We start from the raw sequence: 27,764 nt of genomic DNA on the forward strand, positions 1-27,764 counted from the left end.
AGCTTCCGAGGAGTGGCGCCTCCTGCTGACCATTCATACCAGGAGTGTCAACTACTCAGCGGCTTGGCAGAGAATTTCCTCTCAATGTGAGAAGTTTCACCAAAGCGTCTTAAACCCTGCACGCTGCCAGCTCCTCCCAGAACACCCCTAAGCCTCTCCTATTCCCTGTGCCCACCTCACTACATTTCTCCCTGCAGAGGCCAGGACGAAGGAGAAAAAGTGACAGAGTTGCAGGACACTGTGCACACAATCACCGATACCCGAAAAGCCAGTTCCTTCTGTTGTTCAGTGAAGAAGCCAAGCTCACACTAAGGTGAAACCGAAAATATGGACATGGCTTTCCATGCAATTTATGTGTCTCCCCTTCACACACACACACAGACACACACACACACTCCCCATTCTGATTTCTAGTGCTCAGTAGGACAGAGTCAAAAAACCCACAATGCAGTTAGCTAATCTGTGGGCCACTACAACAACTTATGGTAATGTCTGTCCCTCTCTCCCTGGCATGGGGATACAACTGCATGTGGAGAAAGAAGAAGAGGGACTTGGGAAATGGGGGGGGGGGGAATATGCCCATAAATTACATAGGTGTGTCACTGATTTTGCAGGTGGAATTTCAGAACATCGTGTTTTACTAAGACCAGGGAAAGTAAGTGGATGGAAACACCCGGCAAAGCAGAACGCAGTATTTGCTGTGCTTGATCGGCTATGGCTTGGCGATTCTTCATTGGCCACATCCCTCCACGGTGAGCACAGAGTAGGAGCTAAGGGAACATGCTACTGTGTTCATGTTAGCTACAACTGCGTTCCTCCCGCCCGGCGGGCGGCTTGAACCCGCTGGCTCGTGTCAGAGCCGAGGCGAAGGGAAGAAGGAAAGGCACCTGGGAGGGCAAGACCGAGACCACCGTAGAGCCGACGAGCCTTTGCTGCTGCGTTTGTTATTTTGCTCAAAAGCCTGTGCGGTGGCCAGCGCGGACCGTGGCAATACCCCGCGCTCCTAATTTCATTCACTTGTAAGAGTGCGGATCCAGGTTTTCACTTTTGTTTTAGGATTTCATGCAAAACACTATGCACACAGAGAGCACTGGAAAAATTCCAGCTCACAAACAAGTGAGACTGGCGACCGGCTCTTCGGGATCCCTGGCGGCGGGGCAGCCCCGGCGGGGCGATGGGCGGGGTCGGGGAGGGCGGAGCGGGGGCGGTCCCTGGGCGGGGCCAGGGCGGGGCCCGTGACGCACGAGTCCGCCGGTTCATGGGCCGGACCTCAGCCGCTCCCAGCCACAGGCCGCTGCCGCCGCATCCTCAAAAGGGGCCCTCGGACTCCTCGCCGGGGCAGTGCGGCACTGGGTCGCGGAGCCCCGCACAACTCGGGCTGGCCCCCGAACGGCGAGCCCTTCCTGCCAGAGTTGCGGACAACTTTCCCCTGCTCTTGGGTGCCGCGGTGGCGCGGTGGCTCGGTGGCGCGGTGGCTCCCGGACAGTGCCCGCCGCAGGTTCCTGAACCCAGCGCTCCGCTCGCTGCGCCTCCGCTGGGCGCTGCGGCGGGTCGCTCCCCGCCCCCCGCGTGCACGTGGGGTGTCCCTGCCCTGCGTCCTGCGGGCGAGATGCCCCTGTCACACATCATGACCCAGGATCTGGAGAAAATTGCCGTGAATTACATCGTGCCCTGCCTGCACGAGGTGGGCTTCTGCTACCTGGACAACTTCCTGGGCGAGGTGGTGGGCAACTGCGTGCTGGAGCGCGTGAAGCAGCTGCACCGCGAAGGGGCCCTGCGGGACGGCCAGCTGGCCGGGCCGCGCGCCGGCGTCTCCAAGCGGCACCTGCGCGGCGACCAGATCACGTGGATCGGGGGCAACGAGAAGGGCTGCGAGGCCATCAGCTTCCTCCTGTCCCTCATCGACAGGCTGGTCCTGTACTGCGGAAGCCGCCTGGGCAAATACTACGTCAAGGAGAGGTCCAAGGTAGGAGGCGCCCGGGCGCGGGGGGCGGCCGGAGGGAGTTGCCCATCGCCTTCGCCGGGCTGCGCGCGAACTTCGGGGTTCATCCCAGAAGTCAGCCGGGTTCCTTTCTGGCCCCTCCAGCCGGCCTTTACTCCCCACCCCGTCCAGCTCCTCTGTGCGAAAGTCCGCTCAGGTGCGTCTGTCTGTTAATAGTGGCTTGCTCTTGGTGATACGAGCCGCAGCAGCTGGGGCTTTGGGTCCGATTTTAAGGTGTTAGGAACGTCGTGTTTGACCTGAGACACACCTGGACACACCCACGATTGCCCTTCGGTGTAGGCTGATGGGATTCTTAGAGAAACGGGGTTGGAGGCAGTTTTATGCAGTGTGGCGGTTGCTTTGCGGAGCGTGGCAGGTGTGGGAAGGTGGGACGAAAGACTAAGATAAGTGTTTGGGCTAAACTCTTCGCTTCGCAGGGCTGCTCTTGACTTCTTGGACAGGTGTACTGTCGGACCATCTGCTTGTCTGGAAATTCTCTCCTGTTGCTCACCGCAAGCCACCACCTTCCTTTCCCCGATTATGGGTTGATGGTAAAATCCTCTTAGCACACACAGTTCAGTGCCCCTGAGAGAGGGGTCAAGTGCCTCCGGAAAGAAAGCCTGTTTTTGTTCACAGAGCCGGAAGTGACTCCCTGGTTGGTAATTTATCTTGGAAACAGGTATAGGTAGATTGGCAGAAATATGGGAACCCTCACCATGATGTTGGTGCATGCGTGTTCCTTTGGATTAGAATTGCTCCTTTAGTTGCTAGCCCTGCCAGTTTTCCACTGGCAGTTCTGAGTTATTTGCACTTGTAGAGTGGTCTGGAAAGAGACACTCGAAATCGTGGAACACGTTTCCTGAAAACAAGTGAGGTGGAGTAGACTAGCACCGGGGAGAAGAGGAACGTTCACCCAGGTACCATTCTTTGGACAACACACGTAGTGTTTCTCAATCTGGGGTAGATCCAGTGATAACACGAACCAGTGTTGTCTCATCTGGCCCACAAACAGAGAGGAGCACTCTTAGTAACAGGGCAGTTTGCCAGGACGGCACGGGCGTGGAAAGCCAAGGGTTGAGGGGTGTGTGTGTGGAGCAGGGAGCCACCGATTGCTATGTACCTTTCAATCCAGGAGCAACGGAATAGAAATCTAAAAGTGTTGTTACAAACACACACACAAGCAGCACATCTTGGAAGAAAATGCTGCTTTCTAAATTTTACTTTGATTTGGGAAAAATCCACCACAAACCGCACTGTGGAGAGGACCGACGTCAGAGTGTTTCTTTACTCCCCTCCCATCGTCTTGGTGGTGGATTAGAAAGTCATTTTTCTTTAGGTTAGGTTTGTTTTTATACCAAGTGACCTTCCTGGTCTCCTGGGGTGGGGCAGGGGGCTTAGCCTCAGTTGTTGCTAGGCCCTCCTAGCTTCAACCCAAGAGCAGATGGCTTCTTAACAGTTTTTTTTTCTTTTCTTTTCTTTTTTTTTTTTTTTTTAAGGTTTTGTTTAAACTCAGGTGTTAGAAATTTCTCCTCCGGAATTCTAGGAACAGAATTTGCTCTGGGGGAGGTCAGAATTAATTGGTAAAAACAGGTCACTTGCATATTTGAAGGTTGAAGGGTTTTATTTAGCTTCAAGTTAGTGCGTAGAGTGAGGGTTCCAAGCTAGAATGAAGTCACATGGAATGAAAAGCACAGTGTAAGTTAGGGAAAAGAAAAATGACTGCGAGATAGGAGTATTCGGTTATGGGTTATCTTCTGGGTGGAAAACAACTCCACTTACCCCTGTCCGAAGGTGACCAGTCTTTGCTGAAGGTGCACAGGTGTACAGACCTAGATTTCCAGATTCACTGTTTGGGCACAAAGGCCTTCATCCCTGCCCTTGAGAAAAATCACCTGTGGACTAGGGTATCTCCTGGCCAATAAGAACCAAATGCAAGCCAGATTTGAGAAAACAATTAGTAAAGAGAAAAAAAAAATTTCTATCCTTATATGAAGAAGTCTTAGTGATGTCTTGTGGCCACAGGTTTCCTCCTGGAAGCTGGTTCCTGTAGCACGGTAGAGACCCGTTTCTACAGGTGGAGACGCCAGTTCTACATGATTCTGTGACTGCTGCCTTCATTTACCCTTTTCACCTCTTGTGTTTCTTCCCTCAGCCAAGTCCTTGATGTGGTGTTGCTTCCTAGAATACTTCAACCAGGTTTTTGGCAAAAACATTTTTTAAAGGTAGAATTTGCATAGCTACTTGAAGACGTATTTGTAACTTCCTATCGAGGGAATTTTCAAGCACACGTAGTGTAGAGAAGCTAATAGGATGAACTCCTGCACCCTGTTTTCAACCATTTCAGCCCCCCTACCCCCTTTTTGGGTATTTTAGAATTTCTTGAGCATATGTCTGTGAATACGTTTCATCCTATTTGTTTTCTGCTGGATTTTTAAAAGTTGTGGAATAAAGTAATACGGCCCTTTAGTTCAGTGAAGCAAAGGCATTGAGAAAAAAACAAAAACCAAAAAACAGGAATATATACCAGTCCTAAAATTGAAGTTGTGGGAGAGTACAGAAAGAAATATTAGATGGGCCTTCTGCCTGCCAGAAAAGTTGTTATTGGGCAGAATTTATCTGCTTCCTCTCTGTCGGAGAGAGGTGCAGGGGTGCTGAAGCCCCACTGGGGGAGTGGTTTCCTATAACATACAGCGGCATGGCGCCCCCTAACTTCAAGCATGGTCATTGCTTTCAGGCTTGCAAAGGATTTCTTATCTCAGATTCCCTTTTGGAGAGTTGAGACCATATCCAAGATAAATATTGGTCATATTTTTCTCGAGTTTCTTTGGCTGCCTAGATCTTGCAAATGGCTGTTTTCCAGAAAACGTGTAATTTATAGGAGTGAAAGTCCCTCTCTTTGAAGCAGCTCACTGTGGACTCGCTGTGTAGTATCTCTTGGAGCAGCTGGCTCTGTCTGGCCTTGTGCTGAGCATTTGACAAATACATCTTCCTCTTCCGAACCACAGTTGGAAACGAACTGAGTGGTGAAATCACATGCCCAAAGCCGGTGGTAAGAAGCAGTTTGTCATCGAGTTTTAGGGGCTCAGGCTTGCAGTTCCTAACCTCTTGGACTTAGGCAAGAGGAAAATGAGGGAAAATGACACCTTAGAGCTTTTGGGGAGAAAGGAGCTTAAGACAGCACGCACAAAACTCTTAGCAGAATTCTGAAACTTCATCCATGTTACGAGCTCCTAAGTGGGGATTGTGGGAGTCTAACCCGGGTCCCTCCAGCTCTGGAATCTGTCTCTAACTATATTCTGCTCCCCTACTTTCCATCCCTTCATAAATTGAACAAGTTTTTTTTTTTTTTTTTTTTTTTTTTTATTTGTTTATTTGAAAGGCAGAGGGAAACAGGGAGGTCTTTGATTGACTGGTTCACTCACAAAATGGCCACAAGCACCAGGGCTGGGCCAGGCTGAAGCCAGGAGCCAGGATCTCCATGTGGGTCTTCTGTGTGGGTAGCAGAGAGCCAGGTACTGGGGCTGTCCTCTGCGCCTTCCCAGGCACATTAGCAGGGTGCTGGATTGGAAGCAGAGGATCTGGGATGTGGGTGTGGCACTGGTGTCTTAACCAGCTGCACCACGATGCTGGCACCTCGCCGAGTGTTTATGGAGTGTTCACACTGTGGAGTATTGTGCCCACGTTGGCGATAAAGTGGTAAACAAACTTACAAACTTTTGGGATTATAGAATATTTTAGCTCCCACCTGTCCAATTCTCAGGCTTTAAAAAAAAAGCCTCAAATGTTGAAGTGGCTTCGTGGAGTGCATTTGAGGCACAAGTGCAGTGCTCTGCTAGTGTTTTCCCACTGTGATTTTTAGGAAAGGTATTCATGAGCAATGTTTGTTGTTAAGAGTCCCTAATTGGAGCAGCCTTGGGCCATGGCATTATGAGGGTTAACTGTGAACGTTCGGCTCTGTCCTCCCCTTCAACAGCACCCAGGAGCGGTGAAAAGGCCAAACGTTGATGAATCACAGAAAATGCATTGCACAGTGATGGGTTTATCCCTCTGTGGTTGGGCGGTAACAGCTTTGGGCACCCTTCTCCCGTGGTGTCAGGAATACAGGAGCTTATCCTGGTTGCAAGCTGCTTGCACCCGTGCACTGGGAAGATCAGGCTCTCTCCCAGGCCCCAAGTGCAGGAATTGCGGTCCGCCTTCTCAGAAGCCTGCAGCCCCAAACCAGGAAGCAGAAAGCCCTGAACAGCCAGGGTAGCTGGTGGGTTGGGTCTTTCCTGGAGCTCTGTAGCTGGCGCCTTTGCATCTCTGTGCTCCTTCCTTCTTCCCTCTGCATGAATTCCACCTGACTGTTACTTCTGTTCCATGTGCGACTCACGGAGGCTGTTCCCTAAAGACTACTTTCAGCCTGGAGGTGGAAGTGAGCAGAGACACGGGTGATGTCTCACACTCCCTGTCTGCAGTGTTTGGGAGGAAGTCCGGTTGTCTCACTGTGGCTCAAGGACCTATCACCTGTGGTTGGGGGCAGTGGAGGAAGGGTGTGTGGAATCCTGTGTCACAAATAGGGCTCCCAGGGTCCTTAAGAGGTGTTTGAGGGCTGCCTACCATACATGGCGTCTGCACATGACTAAGGTCCCTTAGGGAGATGGGACACTTGAGTTTGGAGCACTGGAACATCTTTGTGTAAGGATAGAAGAACTTCCTATGAAGGCTTTTGTATTAAAAAAAAAGAATGTAGCTTTGGAGAGAGGCAACTGAGGAAATCAACAGAACACACCACCAGTGACAATGAAGCGAGTCACTCCTGTGTGAGTTTGTTGAGTGACACTTAGAGCAAAGAAGGAAAGGGCTGTGTATGTGTATTTATAACTTCTAATGCTCAGTTTTAGTCCACCAGCTGCTCTACCACAACCTTATCTGCTGTCAGCGAAGTGGGAAATTGAGGGTGGGATGGGGTGGATATTAATTTAACTTCTTCATTGACAAGTCACTGAGACCCGTACGTGGCAGGAGGGTGGAAGGTGAGTACAAAACCACCAGAAAAAGTGAGCTGAGAGCTGAGTGCCATACGGTAGGTGCCACCACCTTTGCTTTCTTGTTTCCTGGTTAAAAAGCCTGTTTTTTGTTTGTTTGTTTGTTTTTTTAACATTCACTAGTCATTTTTCTCTTTGGGCTTTCTTCATTCTCTCTATTTACTTAAAATGAAGCCACCAAAGTAAGTGACCACAACCATATAAGACTTCAACAATGAGGGTTTTTGGAGGTAGAGATGTATCAGAAAGGACATCTATCCAATCCCTCTTCATTCTTTTTTTTTTTTTTAAAGATTTATTTTATTTATTTGAAAGGCAGAGTTACAAAGAGAGGTAGAGCCAGAGAGAGGTCTTCCATCTGCTGGTTCACTCCCCAGATGGCTGCAACGGCTGGAGCTGTGCCGATCTTAAGCCAGGAGCCAGGAGCTTCTTCCTGGTCTCTCACGAAGGTGCAGGGGCCCAAGGACCTGGGCCCTCCTCTACTGCTTTCCCAGGCCATAGCAGAGAGCTGGATCAGAAGTGGAGCAGCCGGGACTAGAACTGGTGTCCATATGGGATGCCAGGGCTTTAACCTGCTGTGCCACACCACTGGCCCCAAATCCCTCATCATTCTGCAGTTAAATCATTTTTCTCTCTGGAGAGAGACCACTGGGAGCAGACCCCTGAGAGAGATGCTTCAATGGAGAAGGGCCTATACTGGCTGCCCTTCCCCAGGCGGCAGGTAGATGGGGCCCAGGTGTGCTAGCTCAGTTCCGCTGAGCCAGCATTTTATGTGGGAATTTTAAACAGCATCCTGATAAACACCTTGAATTAGGTAGCCTCTTTCTGCTTTCAGCTTTTGGGTGCGGTAGATTGATTTCCCTTTCGGATGTCGTTCAGCTCAAGCCAAATTGTTCAGTTCTTCCCTCATCCCTGACTGTGGCTAGACAAACGTCCAGTTTCATAAATGACAGCCACCTGGCATGGCACCAGGTGGGGGTGGGGGGCGGTTCTGCCCGACCCGTCATGAGCGGAGCTCATCTCACACGTGCTTCCCAGGCTAAAGCTCAGAGGGTTGCTCCCCAGTGGGCCTGGGTGGTGCAGTCTGGCTGAGCCTCCACTTTAGACTCAAATTTGTGGCCTTGGATCAATCAAATCCCATTTTGATCCACGTCCGTTGAGGACCAAGCAGGAACTTGCAGGCTAGCACTATGAAGAAGGGGCATTTATTTATTTTTTCTTTTTGTTAATTATTACAGAAGCGGACCCGAGAAGTCCTTTGTCACAGCACTTTGTAGCTGTTAACTAAGCTTGCTGTAAGAAGTGGGTGTCACTTTTCTCTAGTGCTTGGCCAGGGCACATGTTCTGACAGTAATGATAGTTCTGTTGGGCATCTGCCGGGCTGCCCAGCGGGTAGCTGGATCCAGAGGCTCTGGAATTGTAAATACAACAGACAAATCATTTTATGATGCCAGACGAAGGAATTGAGCTTTGGCAGAGTGCCAGGAGCCGTTGTCTTGGCTCAGATTCCAAGCTCTGTGTCTGTTTGCCAAGCAAGATTAGTTAGCTTGGTTAATTATACATAGAATGTGCACCCCATTTCTCTCAATTATTTCTGTCTTAAGCCAGTATGACACTTATTTTAATTCTGCATCTTCTTTTGATATTGATTTGTGGGCAAGTTCCTGTTCTTGATTTTGAGGAGCTGGGAGTGGCTGTGTACACATATTTTTCAGCCCAGTCCCAGCCTTACAAACGCTTGGGTTTGCTGTTGTATAATGAAGGCTTTCAGATCTTACATTGGATTCTTTCTGTACCTGCTTCTATGTTTAGAACAGTGTCAATGCCTCCTTACTAAACCAAGCCAGTTTTTTATTCTTTAAAAGGTACAGTGATGAGAGTTTTTGAATTTCTAGAGTACATGTGCCTGCCACACCACACATGTCCTTGGGTTGTGGTGCTTGTTTTTCCTTTTCTTTCTCTCTTTTCTGTCTTTTTCCTTGGCAGAGAGAGGCAGAGAGACACAGAGAGGAGAGAGAACAAGCAAGCTCTGGTTCCTATCTGGGGGTTCACTCCCGAATGCCCGTACTCCCTGCTGAAGCCTGGAGCTGGGAAGGCAGTCCAGGAGTCCTGCACGAGTGGCAGGGCTCCAACCACTTCTTTTTTTTTTTTTTTTTTTTTTTTATGGTGTGAACCTACCCACCTAAGAGGGCTACCCCCCTCCCCCTTTAAGCTTTGCTTATTTATTTGAAAGGCAGAGTTAGAGAAAAATCCCCCCACCCCACTGGTTCACTCCCCAAGTGGCAGCGATGGGGCCGGAGCTGGGCCAATCTGAAGCCAGGAGCTTTTTCTGGGTCTCCCATGTGGGTGCAGGGGACCAAGCACTTCGGCCATCTTCCACAGCTTTCCCAGGCCATAGCAGAGAGCTGGATCAGAAGTGGAGCAGCCGGGACTCAAACCGGCGCCCATGTGGGATGTAGGTGGCGGCTTTATCAGCTATACCACAGTGCCTGCCCTATCCACTTCTACCACCATCTGCTACCCCTCAGGGTCTGCCTGGGCTGGAAGCTGCTGGAGTCAGGAGCTGGGGCTCTTTGTTGAATTCAAGCACTCTCATATGGGGTATTGGTGCCCTAGCTAGAATATTAACTTCTAGGCTAAATTCCCACCTCCTATCTCATGTAAAATAATGTTTTAACTGGGACCAGCTTGTGGCATAGCAAGTAAAGCTATCGTGTACAAAGCTGGCATCCCATATGGGTGCCAGTTTTAAACCCAGCTGCTGCAATCCAGCTTCCTGCTAGTGTGCCTGGGAAAGCAGTGGAAGATAGCACATGTGCTTGGGCCCCTGCACCTGCATGGGAGACCCAGAAGAAACTCCTGGCTTTGGCCTGATCAAGCCCCCACCATTGTGGCCATTTTTGGAATGAACTAGCAGGTGGAAGATCTCTCTCTCTCTTCCTGTCCCTGTGTAACTCTGACTTTGAAATAAATAAATAAATATTTTTAAAAATGTTGTCCTTATTAAATAGGTCCAAAATATTATTATTATACTCTCATTGCCATAAAATTCCCAAACACAGAATCAAAGAATAGTAATCTTAATTATTTTTAAATTATTAAATAATGACAAATATTAAATAATCTTAATGATTTGCCAGTGGAGGAAAAACAGAATGAAAAAATTCTAGGTGTTAGTGTCATCTTGGAGCTGTTTTGAAATTTTCAGGATACTCTTTTATTTGAGCATTGCATGCATGAAATAGTGGAGACGGGTTGTTAGTTTTCACATCGTAAGGAGCCTGCTCTGTGTTTTCCGGACTCAGAGATTGTGTCCGCCCAGCTCTCAGTCCCCCTGCTACTTCTACTCCTCTGTGTAGTCCAACCTGAGGAACCCTTCATGCTCCGGAAGCCCAGCACCGCCACCACGCCCCCACGGCTGATTAGTGTTACATTGTTTCAGGATGGCCTCTTTCATATTCATATCATTTCATAGGTTAATTTGAATGATTGAGATGGATTTACCAAAAAAACACTTTCTTCACCAAAATATTGAAGACCTAGGCAGGGAACATGTAGTATTATTGGCCTGAATGTGGCTACTGTGTTCTTGCATTTTTAGTATTATTTTACTATATGTTTAAAGTTATGATTCTTATTATTTTATAACTTATTATGTTTATATATATTTTATAACATATTTTATATATACTTATAAAATAAATATGTTATATTTATTTTTATTTATAGCTTATTATTTTATAAGTTATTGATTATCTCAGACCCAACCCCACACATGTAGTCTCTGTGATTAAAGACACCAGACCAGTCACTCTTTCCACACCGTCTGCTGGACACGGCTGTAGCCTTCATCGCCAGGCACTACAGGCCTGGCCACGTAGATCCTTCTACTCGTCATCTCCCCAGCACTGCCCTCTGGCTCGCGCAACCCCTGAAGCACTAGCAACTTGACTTGCCAGGCATCAGGAGTTTCCCATGGTCTGCTCTTCTGCAGACTCTTTCTCCAGTGCCTTCTGGTGCCTTCTAGTACCTTCTAGTGCCTACTCCATGAAGTCTTCTGTACCCCGAAACTCTGGGGGTGGCCCAAGCCAGGTGCCCCAGTACATCTGGGGTCTTACCCTGCTGGTCCCCCGCCTCTGGCCATGTACTTGGAATTTTCTTGAACGCAGACTGATACACTTTTAGTGCCTAGAACTGTTCCTGACAATTCGTTATTATTTACTAGCTATTTTCATCTTCACACGCTCCTTTAGGGGCAGGTAGTTGGCCTGGCAGTTAAGACAGTTGCATCCCATATTGGTAAGTCTTGGTTGGATACTAAACATTTTTTTAAAGATCTATATATTTGAGAGGCATAGTTACAGACAGAGGGGAGAGAGAGCGCGCAAGCACGCTTCTTCTGAATCTCCTATGTGGGTGGCAGCGGCCCAAGTACTGGGGCCATCTTCCATTGATTTTCTCAGGCCATTAGCAGGGAGCTGGATTGGAAGTGCAGCAGCCAGGACATGAATCCATGCCCATACAGGGTGCTGGTGTCGAAGGTGGTCGCTTTACTCAGTATTTCACAAAACCAGCCCCTAAAAAAAGAATTTTGATTTTAATGGATGTCATTATATCAAAAAAGCTATAAATGTTTCCCCCGACGTGCATTCCAAGGTTTGCATTGACAGGCAGCTGGAGTCGGGAACCAGATCCAGGAATAGAGCCTATCACAATTGTGGAATATGGGTGTCTCAACTGGTGTCTGAACTGCCAGGTCGAATGCCTGCCCCTCTGTTGAATTTTTGAAGAGTCCTCATGACTCCGAGAAGCCCGGGTTCTGATCCGAGCTCAACCCAGGGCAAGCTGTATTTTGAGAACCTCAGTTTCCACTTTGTGTTACAGAACATCTCCCAGAGCGTTGGAGGAATTATTACAGAACCTCCAACACTAGGTCTGCTTTCCTGACACGTAGCAAGTTCATTGCCGATGCTGGAGTTGGTGGAAGAACGGAGGTATTGCAAAGCACAGAGCAGGGAGCTGGGCAGCACCTGCTCCATCCCCAGGTTATTGCAGGGGTTAGGAGTCGGCCTTGAGAGGTGCAGGTTGAGCTTGTGTTCAGGTTCTTGGTGAGTCAGTAGCACTTGTGGCCCTCCTTTGATTCGTTGACGATGTTGCTTTCTTTTGGGAATTTCCATGACGGCACAATAATCTCCAATCTGTCCGGTGGTGCTTACTTCTTGCTGGGAGCCTGTGCTTCCTGGGGGAAAAAAAAAAAAAGAAACCTCCAGGACAAGAGTGAACATCCAGATGTTATCTGCAGGGGAGATAATTGACCTGGTGCGTCTTGTGATGAAGACCCTGCAGGGCCGGCCCCACCATTCCCTCGATTCAGAGGTCCTCCTGCTAAGAGGTTGACTTTCCGTGGCAAAAGCAGAGCAAGGGAACTTCAAGCTAAGCATAGGAGGCTCGCTCACGTCTGCATCCAAGACATGGGGTAGCAGCTTGCTTTTATTTATGGGTGAATTTGATGTTTACTTTTATATTTTAACTTAGGTTTATTAAGTGCCTGGCAGTAGGCACTAGGATGGGCAGTTTACAGTTTGTTACATCTCGCGGTGATCTTGGGCAAGTTGGTTCCCCGAGTTCAGTAAATCTGTTGTATTCATACACGTACACTAATATGTGTCTACTCCCAGGATTATCAAGAATTAAAGGAGAACTAAGACGAAATGTCCATCTGAAATGAATTTTTCATTCATTGCTTTCAGCGCCTCTTAATTGATTCCTGGAGAGAGTGGTCCCCAGCACCAGTCGAAGCCTCACATTGACATGACAGCAATCCTCAGAGGCGGAACCCAGCACTCAGTGATGCTGAGTGGTTGCCCTCGCAATGTTTGCTGCCAGCTTTAGGAATGGCCCTATGAAGGCAGTGCCAGACACTGCCCTAGGAATCCCTCTCACTTCCTCTCAATACCCACCTCGTTTCAGTTCTCCAAATATACTAGTGCCATGGACTAATTCCCCTTTACCTTTTATGCTTTGGGGTGGGACATGCACAAAAACTCAGTTTTGCTGAAAAATAGCTGTGCTTTTCAGTGGTCTCTCAATCAGCAATCTCACTACCACCTGGGAACATGCTGTTAATGCAAATTCTGGGCTTCTTTCCAAGCCTACTGATGGGACAGGTTCCCCAGGTGATTGTCATTTGTGCTCAAGTTTGTGTCACCTGTGAGTGCCACCCCGAAGCCTTCCAGGGTAAGATGGCTGTCAGAGCTGGAGAAGGCTGGGGCATGAGGCTTTTTGTGGGAAAACCTGTAGGCCTCTACCTTGGAGGGCTTTGATTTCCCAGTTCAGGGTGGGAGCTTTGTTGGGTAAGGCAGGAGAATCATCAGACAAGCCTTTGTTGTGTTGTCTTGGAGTTGAAGGTCTAGTGGAAGCAACAGCACTGCTTCCATACCATTTCCCCCCCAGAAGAGCCTTTTACTTTCTCCCCCTCCAACAGCAGGTCTGCTGATCTGACACCTGCTCTGAACCCCAGTGAGTCTGTACCCAGTGAATTCTAACGGGGCTAGAGAAAGTGCTGTGGCCCATGTTCACTGCTGGCAGGAGATATGTCTCTGGGCAAGTGTTGTGCATGAATAAGGGAAGTTTAGCTCATCCCTGGAATTCCTGTGCCCGGTGCTACTCCTTCCCAGGGGAAGTGCACTTTTGTATTTCCTGTAAAAAATTTTATTTAATTGGCTATCTATCTTCTGGCTCTGAAACAAGTGTTGACCCAAGCTAATAAAGGCAAGCCCTGGGGAGGGGAGAGGGAGAGGGAGGCACGGACTTCCTCCCACAGAGCCTTGGGGAGGGAAGAGCAGCCGAGTCTTGTGCAGTCTGTGGACTGCTGACCAGTTCCACTTGACACAGGTTTTATGGTGGGCTTGAGGTTGGCCCTGGAGAGGGAATAACCCAAGCAAAGGCAACAAGCTGGACAGCTCTGCTGGGCTGTAGGATTCCAGGTCAATTTCCTTTGCCTCTTGCTTTTCCTTTGTCTTCCCTTGGTGCTTTTTCAGCTCACAGACTTAACACCAAACATATTCATTTCTTCCGATTTTTGTAGTTTTTTTGCATTTGATGATTTTCTTTGGAAAGGATGAGAGGCGAGGGTGAGAGGGAGTTGAATATTTCAAGTAGAATTAAAGACCTTAGTTCTCTTGAAAATAGACTGGAGATGAACTGGTTCCTGTTAGACGCTGGCTAAGCTGCCATGGTCAAGTGTGACTGGTGGCGGCAGCCTCCCTTAGGCTCTTCAGTAAGCAGCTGGGTTCAGCAGGCGGACTGAGCCAGTCTCCTGCGGCCTCAGCTTGTCTGTAAAAGAGAAATGTTTCCACTCGTGCCGGTCATGAGAAGAGTGGGTGAGTTAAGGTTGGTAAAGCACACAGAGCAGTGTGGGGCTTGCACGGCAGACACCATAAGCATGTTTGTTCAGTAAGTAACTGTGGCCACTGGATTTCTTGAATGTCAGTTGTGATACTCCTTCACTCCGCAGGTTAACGTGAAGGCGTCAAGGACAGGATCCTCCTGTCTGAACAGTATTACTTCAGAGTGTCTTTTCATGACATGTTTTGATTGGTAACCGTTTTTTTATATGTTACCATTCGTAAAGTCTTGTCTTACCATTGTATTTAAGTTGTCATGCATCCTTCAACTATTTTAGGATGAATTTCAGGTGCAAATGTAAAGACAACCATACTGAGGTCTCCGACAGTCCCATAGACAGGCATTTTCTTTTTCTCTCTTGTGCTTGGAACCTTGAGAAAGCTCAGGTTCAGTTTTGTTTCTCTGGTGGCTTCTTGAAGGTGGTTACGTAGTGGGAGTCCCAGCCCCGTATTGCTTGAAAAATTACTGATGATTTTATTTTTCTATGGAAACGCGGTAACTTCTAGGTGCGCAGGATGCCTTGCAGGGTTCATGGCTACTGCAGAGGAGAGTGAGCAGAGTGACTCAGGGGACATGGCCCCTGCTCACCTTCCCAGCGTCCAGGAAATTGCTGGGGACTCGGTGTGTCAAGTGCCAGCCAGCCAGCTACGTGAGTCGTCGGGAGTTGGCAGCCGCGAACCTTTGGAGGCAGGGCGTTAGAAAGGACGTGGTTAAATGCCTGCTTCTTTAATATCCTTCACCCTGAGCTGGGCTGCCTTGCATGGATTTTATAATTCAGGGGAAGCCTCTGTGGGAAAGCTTCCCCTGGTGACTGCGGGGCTGATGGGGGGAGGAGGGAGGGCTCCCCAGCGTTCAGTTCCCTTTCCAGCCTGCCAGGCGGTGTGCTCGGGTGTGGGCTGCCTGCCACCCTCACGAAGCGCACGTAGCCCTGTCACTCAGTCGTCACCCAGCTGGCCTGGAGCCAGGCCTCCCACAGGAAGGGCAGCCTTCCCGGACCCGAACAGCCTGTGCTGATAGGGCCTCGCTGCCTCATTGCGGGGCTCTGGCAGAATCCCCTCCAAGGAGAGGAATTAACCACAACTGAGAATGGAATGACAATAGTCTTTGAAATTCCTGGCCTTTTGTGGCTTCATGGGGGGAGGGGAGGAAGCAGTAGGGAGTGATTCACCCAGAAGTTCTTGCCTGAAGTGCAGGGTCCCCTGGTAGGGACTCTTGATCAAGTGCAGTGAGCCTGCAGAACCGCGAACCCTCCGTGATTTTGTGCGGATGTCTGTGGGTGGGTGTGTGTGTGCGTGCACGAGCACATGCGTGCGCAATCTGGGAATTGTGGTGGGCGCCTGTCTCTTTAAGGTAAAAATCTCAAGGGGCTGGGCACCTGGCAGGACTCTCATCACTGACCCAGGACAACAAAAAGCAAAGGTTCCAGAGTCTAGGTTGTTGTTGATGCTTCTTTGGATGAACCTGAAGCTGAGGGCCAAGTTCACCTGAGGACAGGCTTTCAAGTAAAAATGCTCAATTATTTGCCCTTCCAGGCATGGTGCTCTTGCCTGACCAGGAATGTGGGCAGACCCACCTCCCCAAAGCAACTGAGGGTTGCTGTAGCTTTGTAGTTTTCCATTTTCGAAGCACGGAGGCTCTCCAGTTACAGCACAGGCCAGGTGTCGCAGTGCGCTGATGGTTTCTCTGCATTGGGCGGTGAGGGTCTATGCTGTAGGTGTGTAGGTTCGGGGAGAGGAGTTATTTTCAGTGTAGACTTAGAGCAAATGAGGGAGATGGAAGTCATTTTCATTGTGGTAACAGGACAGTGGGAAACACTGTCCTGAAGGGCAGACATTTGCCTGCCTGGCATCTGGATCTTCCCAATTGTGTGAGCAGGTGCTGCCCCCTGGGGAAGGGCACTGTGGGAGCTGGACACTGGTGGTGCAGCCCACCAGACGCCGTGTTTCCTGTTGCCCTTCGTCTTGTTGCGTCAGTCTGTCCATAGAGGCACCAGAGGAAGAAACCAGATAGGTTTGGTCTTAGTCGGCAGCACAGACCAGATGATGCCAAGACAGCGGATGATGGTTGTAGTTTTCTACGCTTTTCAGTAAAGCGCTCACATGATCTGTGACTCATTTCTTTACGCCCATCCTGGTGAAGTTCGAATGAACGTGTGAGAATCAGAAAATGCTTGTTCAGCTCATCACCAGTGCTGTTTCATCATCACTTGGAGACCTCCCTTTTATGTTAGGGACCCACCTGGCAGCAGGTGGGAACGCGGTGGCAGTGACATTTTTTCTAAAACTCGGAGAAGGCTCTGCGTAGTTGGCATCCTCTTGTAAAGAGGCCTGTGAACATGGTGCTGTAGGTGTTCAGTGCCACAGTGGATCCTGCAGGGTAACCTTGAAGATCACACAGCCCTGAACAAGGAACCCAGTGGGAGGCCAAAGCATGCATTACAATTTTTCTTTCATATCCTCTGGATTGAAGTGGCAAGGATCTTTGTCAGAGCCAAATGGAACATAATGGGATTTGACATTTTGGCTTAATTTGTCTTTAGATTTTTTTTTTATCCAAAAAAATCAACCTTGTAAAGACCATGCCTCGTACATATATTTTTTATTTTTATTTTTAGTCACTCTGGCTTTTCCCAAGGTCTATCTGCATATTGAGGTTGAATGCTTAAAAGGTTTTTTTTTTTAATTTTTGTTTTTCTTTTGAAAATAGAATTTCCATTTTAGGACTACTTCTAGCACATACAGTGCTTTTGTTGTAATTATGAGGCCACATGTCCCTCCTACCCCAAAGATGAATGACCCAGTGTATAGGACAAAAAAAAAATGCATAGCCATGGGCCGCCCTGCTCCCTTGTCCACACCCAACATGTGTGTTACATTATGTGCTGAACACAAATCATTCAGAAAAATGACCCCGGAAGTGTAGCCTTCGGCTTCTCTACCCATAGGTGACTAAAACACGTTGGCACATTTGTCACCTAGGCTCTTGTCCCCAGTAAGAGATGAGACCCATCTCTGCAGAAGAGTCAGGTGTTGCATTCTCCACCTCATGGTTTTTTCTCCAAGCAAAGGAAGGTAGATGGTCTTCTGTGTGTGTGCGCGCCCACCTGTTTACACATGTCTCGCTGTGCACTTTGGCCTTGTGGTAGAGAGGGGAGAGATCCTGGCTCCCCGTAGCTCTGTACCAGGTAGACCTGGGAGAAGGACTTGGAGCAGGGCAGGTGTGGAGAAGGCATCTGGAGAGTGGATGGTGCTGGAGGATGAGGCTTTTGTCTTGGGATGGGGCATGGCTGAACCTGGTGAAGAGGAGTGGGGAAGGTGCCTACTTACCGCTCAGGAGCTCTCTGAGGTAGCTCCACTTCTTAGGGGTCCTCAGACAGTGATCTCAAAATAGAATGTGTGTGTGGGGGGGGGCCCTGATTTAAATTTGGGATCAACAATATTTAGGACATTTTACGTAAAAATTTGGCTGCGGGCTACCTTCCTAAAATCTGCAGATCTGTCCCCATTGCAAATGATAGCACATCTCCTGATGTATGTGGCTTGGCACACATGCCAGACTTCTGAGACATGTGTCCTGAAAGATTTTTTAAAAATTAATTTATTTGAGATAGAACCTGCTGCCACCTGCTGCTTGACTTCCCCGAATGCCTGCATGGTTGGGGTTGAGTCTGCTGAAGCTTGGAGCAGCTCCTATGGAGCTGGGGACACAATTGAACTCTTCCTGTATGGCAAGAAACCCTGTTAGCAAATCTGACTCCAAAACCATGAGCCAATCTGAAGTCTGTTTCTATAAAAACAGGAGTTGTGATGGCTGATGGAGATGTGGTAAGTCTACCCAGAGTGTGGATGAGGCATGATCATCATTTCTGAATGGATGTGCAGGGCTTGTTGGAAGCGGCTTGTCCCTGTAACCAGGGTGAGATTGATTGCATTCTGGGGTATTCTGTGTAGCTATTGCAATGAAAATCTTAGATTTTTTTTTTGTTTCAGTGTTATCTTTGGACTCGAAGGTGCTTTCTTTTTGAGTCAGTTCACCAGTGACTCTAACAGAACCACTGTTTAGATTTTGTTCGTGTTATAGATCTGCCTGTCTGTGTAGGTCGTCAAAGAATACATATATACTTCCTGCCCACACGTGGCTGTGGTGTCCAGAGCGTGTATCTCTGGCCTGGAGTCAGCCCGGGAGCACCTGGCTCACCCCTCCTGTTGTTACAGAGCTCTGGAGAGGCCTCTGGGGTTGGGGTCCGGGGAGGGGCTGATGGGGTAGAAGGGAACATGTGGATTTATCTGAGCATCCAAGAATAGAAGTAGAGAACTACACTATGTGTGCTCCCGTAGATGACACTCACAGTGTTATCACACTTCTGTAAATTTCAGCTAGTAAACCAGTCAGGAAGTGTGGGGAAACAGCCCATATAAATGACATCCTCCTGCTATGTGTCAGTGTTATTGCTTGGCACCATTGTTTGGTGATCATTAAAGCACTCTGGCCCTGTTCACACAACAGTAAAACCTTGGAGCGTTTTCCTCTGCGATAGGCCAGAGCCCTCCCCAGGCTTGATGAGGTTCAGATAGCAACTCACTTGAGCCAATCCGTTTCCGGAGTTTGTTACTGCCCTGTGCATAGATTGGCAGACTCCCGAGTGGCTTATTCTTGCCTTGAGGCCCGCACTTCAGGACATCCTTAGCTTGATGGTTTCAGAACCTGTCAAAGATCAGCAGATAGTTGGGAGTGTACCCATGCCCAGACCTGTGTCCTATGGTGTTCCTCTAGAAAACTCCCTGATAAATGGATGGAATATTGTTTCAACAGGCTTACTGTAGCTTGCAATGATTTCCGTCCATTGTTTCACACTGCATGCGTACAGCTTCTGGAACCAGGAAGGAGCGTGGGTATCACCCTGGCCAGAAAAGTGTGCTCTCTTCCTCTCGGGTAGGCGATCAGATACTTTGCTTCTCTGTGTGTGTGCGTTGTACAGATGCAGAAATTACCAGAGGATGTGCTTTTTAAAGTTTGTGTCTACCTTGATTTTGTTTTTTTACAAAAATATTTTAATCCAAGCTGAATCTTAAGGCAGATAACGACTCCTACTGCCTCAAGAGCTCTTGCTTTTTCGGTGTGATGCTTGGATCAAATCTTAGATCTTCAGTCTTTGGAGGCGGTGTGACCCAAGTCCCCTCTTCAAAGGAACTGGGCCTTGGATCACACGGCTGCACAGTGGACTAGATAGCAGGCAGCCAGAGCCATGACCTCTTCCTTGGAACAGAGCTGTAAGAACATAAGAGGACAGCGGAGGAGAGCATTGATGGAGTACTTTTTCTGCTCAGACCCAGAGTGTGAGGAGGCCGAGATGGTAGGAAATCCAGCCAATGACTTTTGTGGTTTGAGTGACTTTCATTACTGGCTCAGTGGTGGCTCTTCTAATCCAAATAGCCGCTTCCAGGGATGGTGGGTAATTCCCTGCTCATTGGAAGTGACTTCATTTATCTCTTCCTTTCCAGCTTGGCCCAGCATCTCTGCTACCAATTACGTGTCCATTGTTTGTTAATTTATTGCAGTTGCCTTGACATTCCACCTTCTGAAAGACATTCAAGCTAACAGTTCTAGGGCTCTAGGGCTGCAGTTCTAGGGATGACACTGCATTGACATTTTGATGTGCGAAGGCAGGATACAGGGATTGCTAATTCATGAAGTTATAAAGTGTGAGAGATAATGGTGATTTAAGGTTTTAGATCTCTGTAAAGCCAAGTCACCATTCAGCCTTATTCTAGCTTGCATTGTAGATGCCTTGTGCCATGTTTTCATGCTGCTGGGGGTAGTGATTTAGCAACTACATTGAAGCTTGTCCATTGATCTGTTAGCATGTTAGTTTGGGGCTCTACCCAACTAGTCATTTTACTAATGAAGCCATTTTGTCACTTGTCAGGGTGTATAGGAACTGGATCCCTATATGTGTGTTTGGAGATAGGCTTTTTAAAATTATAAAAATAGCAATCAACCTAGGTGGAATGTGAACTTATTCGTTAGTGAAACAGCTTCTCACTAATTCATTGATTAATTTGCCGGATTTTAAGAGGATTCTTTGTATCAGGCACTGTCCCAGGTACCAAGAATGCATCAGCAAACCAGCAGGAAAGAAGTCTTTGCCGATGTCTTATGTTGCAGGTTCCCATAATTTCTCTACATATATCACAGCCCTATAAAAAATGTCTTTTATAATACGGCAGTGTCCTGTGAAAACAAGAACTGACTTTTTATACTTTGCCCCTTTCCCCCTACTCTGTTACAAAGTTCCCCTGGAACAATCAGAGGTTTGTTACCCTCTCAGAGGAGTTTTCAGGAAGGCTTTCTGCTTTATTTCTCCAGCTGTTTGATACACAGGGGAGGAGGGCTTCATATTATCTCCTCATTTCAGAATTACCAGGTAGGAGGAAGAGTTCAGAAACATACCTTAAGTGTTTGGTTTTCCCTGCAGGGGATTCTGCTGCGTTGTCTGTGCTAACACATTAGCCTCCTGTTGACCCTTCTCTTTCCCTTCTGTCCTAAACATTGTATTGAGCAAGCCTGACCTTTTTGGTGATTGGTTCTCCTCGCAAATACAAGGATCTAGCTGTTTTTGTAAGACCGAGTGATATGGTGATTCAGAGGCATTCATTAAACAGACATAATCTCTAAGCTCTATCTCTCATGATTTTGGTTTTGTGGACCTAAAATGGTAACCATAAGTGGTTTTCTCACCAAAGGAGTTTTGAAGAAAGGCAGAGCATCATGCCCATGGACAGAAAGAAGACTGTCAAATGTCCTAGCGCTGTGGCAGTATTGCCACGCCACTTCCCTCTGGGCTGAGCCACAAGGCATGACCTGGCTGTTCGTCTTACATGCTGGGGAGTCCAAATAGACCCACTGCCCATGCAGCTGGGAAGCCAGCAGCCACACATGTCAGACATGTCATTACTATATCCAAGGAGACTGTGTCACTGTTCACCAGTGGGAGGAGAAGTTTGTTTCAGTGTTGTTAACCAGCTTTCTTGGGATTTCCTTGTAGGCGATGGTGGCATGCTATCCAGGAAATGGAACAGGTTATGTTCGCCACGTGGACAATCCCAATGGTGACGGCCGCTGTATCACCTGCATCTACTACCTGAACAAGAACTGGGATGCCAAGGTACCGTGGAATAATGGGAGTGTGTGTGGAGTTAGGAAACTGTGGGAAAATAATTCAGATAATTCAGAGGAGAGTTTTGAGTTCATAATAGCTCTCTGTCTCCCACTGATGAATCTTTCTATGTCTCTTTCATGTTTTCCTTCCCCTCCTCCCCACCCTGGAATTAGTGCTAGAAGTGGTGAGATGAAGATAGTGTATGTGCAACTGCCTTGGGAGTGGGTAGCTACGGTGATTATTAAGGGGTGGGATGGGTGGTTGACAAAGGGAAGGTAATTTGATGTTAGGATTACAGATGGATTTTTTTTTTAGTGTAATTCAGAGCCGATATGAGTCTCACTGCAAAATAGGATGTACATGTTTCCCTCCCAACACTAGCACTGAGAGAACAGCACAAAAATAGAACTATAGGATCCAAACCAAAACCATCCCCAAGAGAGACTTCTTCACACGCCTCTTTCTCAGGGTGATACATCTCATTAATGGCTGCTTGCCACAGCATACTGTGGTTTATGAGTGCCAGAGGCTTGGTGGCTTATTTTTCTATTTTAGAACACGTAGAGAAAGAGAAAAATCAAAGTCTGGCTCCATGTGTGCCAGCGTTTGTCTGGACTTTGTATACTTTCTGAAAGTTGAGGGTGATTTAGGACTCTGGGAAGTTGGAGGACTTTGGAAGCTTATTTGGCTTTTGAACTTTCTGCGACTCCATTTCCTGTTCATTCGGGGCTGATGCTGGCTGCCACAAAGCAGTGATATTTTATCCAGGGTCAGAGAAATGAAACCTGGGAAAGCAGTGAGTGAGTGACAAGGCTCGTCTCCTTGTCTCCCCCTTGAGTAACGTGACTGAAACACATCCATTCGGTCCCCTTGAAAACCTTTGTAGGCAAGAGCGTCAAGTTATTAGGTCAATAAAAACAATGCGCAGAGCAGAGTGTGAAGTCGTGGGACAAATATTTGAGTTCCTTTTAGTGATAGGCATTGTGCTGTAGGGATGTGCTGATACAGAGGGTCAAAATGCTCCTTTGATTGTGGTAATTCTGGGAAGACAGATTGAGGACGCGTGTAGAAAAAGATGAGTAATTCAAGAGAGAGTTAATGTGTAGTAGGAGGGGCTGATAAGATGGTGGAAGAAAAGAGCTTATAACTTGTGCTAACAGGGTTGGATAGGAGCTTGGGGAATTTGGAGAAACCTGTGAATTCCAATTGGAGAAGTGGGGATCCGTCTTAGGAAGCTGCTGCTATTAGATGGAACCATATGAAACGGCTGGGGTTGGTTGGTTGGTTTGTTTTGTTTTTGTAAGTCCAAGTCAAAACCACTCACACATTGGCACTTCTCTGTGGTCCATTCAAAGCTAATCTATTTTGTGTCCATGAGCTGCTTCATGATCACGCGGTGGTAAGCGTTTGATTAGAAATGAGGTGCATAAGGAGATGTTTCTAGCAAAGTTTGAAATACAATTTGGTACCAAGCGTGAGGAGGAAGTAAAACGTGGAGAATGGCATTGTTTCCAGGTGGGGCTGAAGTGTTATTGTTGATAAAGCCTGTGTGAGGCCAGGAAATGATCTACCTTCTCTGTGGTCCTGCAGCTACATGGTGGGATCCTGAGGATATTTCCAGAAGGGAAATCGTTCGTAGCAGATGTGGAGCCCATCTTCGATAGACTGCTGTTCTTCTGGTCGGACCGCAGGAATCCACATGAGGTGCAGCCTTCCTACGCCACCAGGTAACGGTGGGGCTGTGATTCCTCTTCAGGAGCTCGTGCGAGCCCCAGTTCCCAGGGGACGCTCTGAGTTCTGGTGCACAGGGGGCAACGCCTCACACCTCGGAGCCAATGGCAAACGCATCTGGAGCCCATAACAATGAAAGGGGAAACCTTGGGTTCTGTAGAGCCAGGGTCCCTCAAAACTGTTAACACTCAATTAAAGTCGCCTGTGTCCCCCACTTTGGAAATCACAGGTCTGAGCCCCACAGAGAATTAGACATGAGCATACCAGAACCTTTGCATGGAAAATGCAATTGAAAAATAGATAACTGACTTTGTCAGCAGAAGCTGATGGGAAGCCTTTGGGGGAGGGGGAATCAAGAGCTATAGAATTCCAGTAGCTAATAGTAGTTGGAAAAGGAAAGTTCCTCAAAACCTAAGCAGGAAGTGCCCCCTGTTCCAGTTTATCCCATGGGTGGGATAGGGCAAGTTAGTGGGAATGCAGGAGTTTCCCATGAGTCACGTCCTTGCCTCAGTTTCCAAAAGTAGAGAAAATAAGCCGTGCGGGATAAAGGTCCTGGGAGCTGAAAGAAGTTGTTCTGTCAAGTGTTACCTTCTTCCCTGGGTTCTCACCGCCAGTGTGGGTTCCCCAGTGTTCGGCAGAATGATTCCCTTCTAGTCCTTTCTGTCCAGGCCACATCTAACCTGCGCCTTACTTGTTTAATCCCCTGCCCTCCCCTGCTGCAGCCCGCGATTGCTGAGAAAGAGCAAGCTTTGCTCTCAGGATCTTTCAGCCTCCCTGGCCCCAGGATAGTGCCTGGCGCACGCCTAGAACTCCCTTTGTGCTTTATTGCATTTTAATGGAGTTGAAACTATAGAGAATTTAATTTTAAATTAAAATTGGACTGAAGTAGTAATAATAGGAAAAACGCTAAATGGGGGCTTTGCAAATGACTTTAATGTGAGGTGTTGATTAAGCCTGTTTTTGTTTTTTTTTCCTGTAGTATTGTTAAACTTCTTATACCTGTTTATCTTTCACAGATACGCCATGACTGTTTGGTACTTTGACGCTGAAGAAAGGGCAGAAGCCAAAAAGAAATTCAGGAATTTAACTAGTATGTGATCACTTTTTTGTGACTCCCGATGAAGTCAACCCATGCCTTTCATTCACTTCTATGTATTCTCTAGTATGTTCCCTTCTGTCGCAGTGGTGGGCAACTGCATCTCTAAGGGTATTCTTGATGGGTTAATCCCGAAACCTCAGCCTTAGCTCTTTTAGGAAAAATACAAAGGGCAGCTCCTGAGAATGCCCACCGGTCGTGTGATGGCAAAGTTATCTTTTTATCATTACTGTTAAGCAACCAAGTGAGCAGTAAATGTCGCTGTGATTCTGAAGCATTTTAAAAGGACAGAATGGAACCCAGCTCCAGTGGTCTACTTGCTATGTTGGCATGGGACCGTGACTCTCACGTCATATACACTGAGTGTGACTTAGCACCATCCTGTCCGCTCCAACCAGTATTGTAAAACAGCATCTCCCAGATATGTTGCCTTAAGATCCTAATCCTGCCAGGTCGGTTTATGTAAAGGTAAATTTCTGCATTTCAAAATGGGAAATGCTGCACATTCTATCTCTGTTTTGAAGAGTCACAGGGCTCACTGGCATCTTAAGTCAAGGCAGTGCTGCAGGAAAGAAACCCATGTCCTGTTGCTTCACTCCTGGCCCGTTTAGACTGTCTACTGTCAAATACCAAAGAAAGCAAACACCTTTTACAAAGCTCCATTAGGAGGCTTAGCTTTATTCTTTTTTTTTTTTTAACTTTTATTTAGTAAATATAAATTTCCAAAGTACAGTTTATGGATTACAATGGCTTTTCCCGCCCCATAACTTCACAGGAGGGAGGTTTTTTTTTTGGACTTTAGGATCCAAAACTCATCCGATCTGACTGTCTTACTCTTTTCTGCTCCCACTCCAGGGAAGAGCGAGACTGAGCTCACTGAAGATTGACCATGCTGTGACATCCGCTGGCCTCGTTCACTTTAGTTACAGTTCCCGAATTTTCTTTAAGCATTGACACCCAAAGATGACAAGAAAGTCCCCTTGAGTGCTTGTCTCCCTCGTGTCCCTGTCTTGCGTGTGGTACTTGGTGTTCTCTTGCCAACACTGTGTTGACCTGCAGATACTGTCTCTGCCAGACGAACTCACTCGCTACTCCAGAAAGACCTGCACACGTCCTTGTTGGCCAGCGGGTTAGCTGATAGGTTTGGTAAAACTGGTTATTGAAACAAGAACCTAGGAGCACAGGGATGAATCTTACTTGCACTTTATATACACTTCCTGATTTGGAAGGAGGAGGTTTGCAAAAAAAAAAAAAAAAAAAAAAAAAAACCAGCATGGTGACAGATACCACAGAGAGGCGTTATTAAAGCCTTAACAGCGGGAAACCAATCTATGTCATCTGAACAATTTCCAGATGTTCTTAGTTCAGGGCTGCTGGGGGTTCAGGAGTATCATCACGATCTAATGGCATTATTACCTCTAGAAAGGGCTGCTGTCATTGTGATCAACTTACAACTGTCCCAAGGGCTGGACACTCCTTTTTTCGTTCTAGTCCTGCAACCTGGCCTTTTTGCCTCTGTCCCTTTTTTTTTTTTTTTTCTTTTCTGAAAATAATGATCACTGAGGACAGCACCATTTATTCTCTATTTTCACTGCTTACCTGGAGAACCTAATTCTCCAGGTGCTAAAACTAGAAATGAGTTCTTTTGGTTGGAATGGGAATTTGAATTTCAATCAAAAGACAAAAATCTCCCTGGTAGTTGAGTGTGGACCACCGGGAACAGTGTAGCTACTGACGGACATGCAATAGCCGTGTGTCTCTTCAGCAACTGGAGAGGGAAGATGGAGTGGGAAATGTCGATATTCCCGTGGTTTTTGTTTTTTCAGTTTTCCTTTTTTATGAGCCCACCCTTACCTGACAAAATTAACCAGCCTCGGGTGCTGTATTAGAGAAAGGAAGTGGAAATAAAAAGAACCTCAGAAAGCTGTTTGAATTCTTGCACATTGTCTGTCCTGTCTAGCTTTTCCTCGGCTCCCCTGACGCTGCAGCCCCACTGTGGATGGCAGTGGGGTGAGCATCATGGAATTTGCTGGAAATGTGGAAGCTTCTACCACAGCAGCCAGCAGAGATCCCACTGCCTCAAGACCTCTGTGTTGAGAGTCCATTTTATGAAAGTTACACTTCCTACTTTTCAGTTCTACTCTTGTGTTTGTTTAAAAATCCCATTTATTTCTTGCTTGAAAATCCATGAACGTCAAGGAGCCAGAAATATTTTCATCAGTCACGTACAGACTTTCCAAGAAAGAAGTTTATTTTTTTCTTTCCTGGTTTCAGAAAGTTCCCATTGTTCACTCTTACAGCTGCTGTATTTTTTCACTGCAGTACTTCTCACCCTCTAACTGACTATGTAATTTACTTATTTATTTTGTTTATTGTCTTGTATCCTTTCTCTTGAGTGTGAGCCCAGTGAAGACAGGGATTTTGTATGTTTTTAATCAATGCAATATATTCCTAGCACCTAACATAGTGCCTAGCACACAGTAAGGGCTCAGCAGCTATTTTGAATAAATATAATCGCCTATGCTAGCACTAATAATTTGATTAATTTCCTTCATCTTTGGCAAAAATGCTTGCTAGCTTGTTTCTACTATTGCTGACATAACTTATTTAGGCTAAGAGTTTTTGGAAGCTTGGTCATGGTGTCATTTCATGTTCATGTACCTAGGAATATGTCATCCATTGGCCACTGTGAATCTGAAAATTGAACAAGTGACATTTCTGCCCTTCTGTGTCTTGGGACTATGGGGGTAGCTTAACCGTAGTTTCCGGTAGTACAGTACATTCCTCCTTTGGCACCATTTTGGAAAACTGAAACAGAAAAAGAAGGAAAGTTGTTTATTATGGAGTGTTGTATTCTGTTAATATGTTTTCATGATCACTAATGTCATGGGATTAATAGTGACATTATTCTGAAGAACCATGATGTACTTCCAATTGTGTGTCTGTGTCATTCAGTGGAGTCAATATTTTGACTTGCCAATAGATCTGACCTCTTCGACCTTGCTATGCCTTCCAGACAAACGTCCATAAACTAATAAACTAGATATCAAATCAATTTCCATGCCCACGGATATTTCTTGAGTGAATTTGAGTCCTGGAAAAATTAAGCTGGAAAATACAACTTAAATACTCCGCGTCTGGTTTTTGCTCCTTACTTTATAGCCCATTTAGAGGCAGATATAGCCATGCTGCAGAAACATTATTTGGCAAATAATCTGATCAATTTCATTTATATTCCTGGCAATGTAATGCTAAGGGCCTACCTCACCATTACATCATCTATATAGTGCAGAGTCCTTGATAGAAGATTAAATTTTGAACCAAAGATCCAATTTCATAGAAACAAAGTCTTACCTAAGTGCA

General features: G+C 47.1%; 1 protein-coding gene across 1 annotated transcript; it reads left to right on the forward strand.

The window, feature by feature from the left end:
• The first annotated feature begins 1,289 nt into the window (after nt 1-1,289).
• Nucleotides 1,290-27,456, forward strand: EGLN3 (egl-9 family hypoxia inducible factor 3). The gene is made up of 5 exons (XM_062205291.1): nt 1,290-1,966; nt 21,461-21,580; nt 23,165-23,301; nt 24,322-24,395; nt 25,257-27,456. Exons 1-5 carry the CDS (start codon nt 1,610-1,612, stop codon nt 25,286-25,288), a joined length of 720 nt encoding a protein of 239 aa, XP_062061275.1. The 5' UTR covers nt 1,290-1,609; the 3' UTR covers nt 25,289-27,456.
• Nucleotides 27,457-27,764: the final 308 nt, after the last annotated feature.

The sequence above is a fragment of the Lepus europaeus genome, chromosome 11, assembly GCF_033115175.1.
Source record: "Lepus europaeus isolate LE1 chromosome 11, mLepTim1.pri, whole genome shotgun sequence".
Classification (NCBI taxonomy): Eukaryota; Metazoa; Chordata; class Mammalia; order Lagomorpha; family Leporidae; genus Lepus; species Lepus europaeus.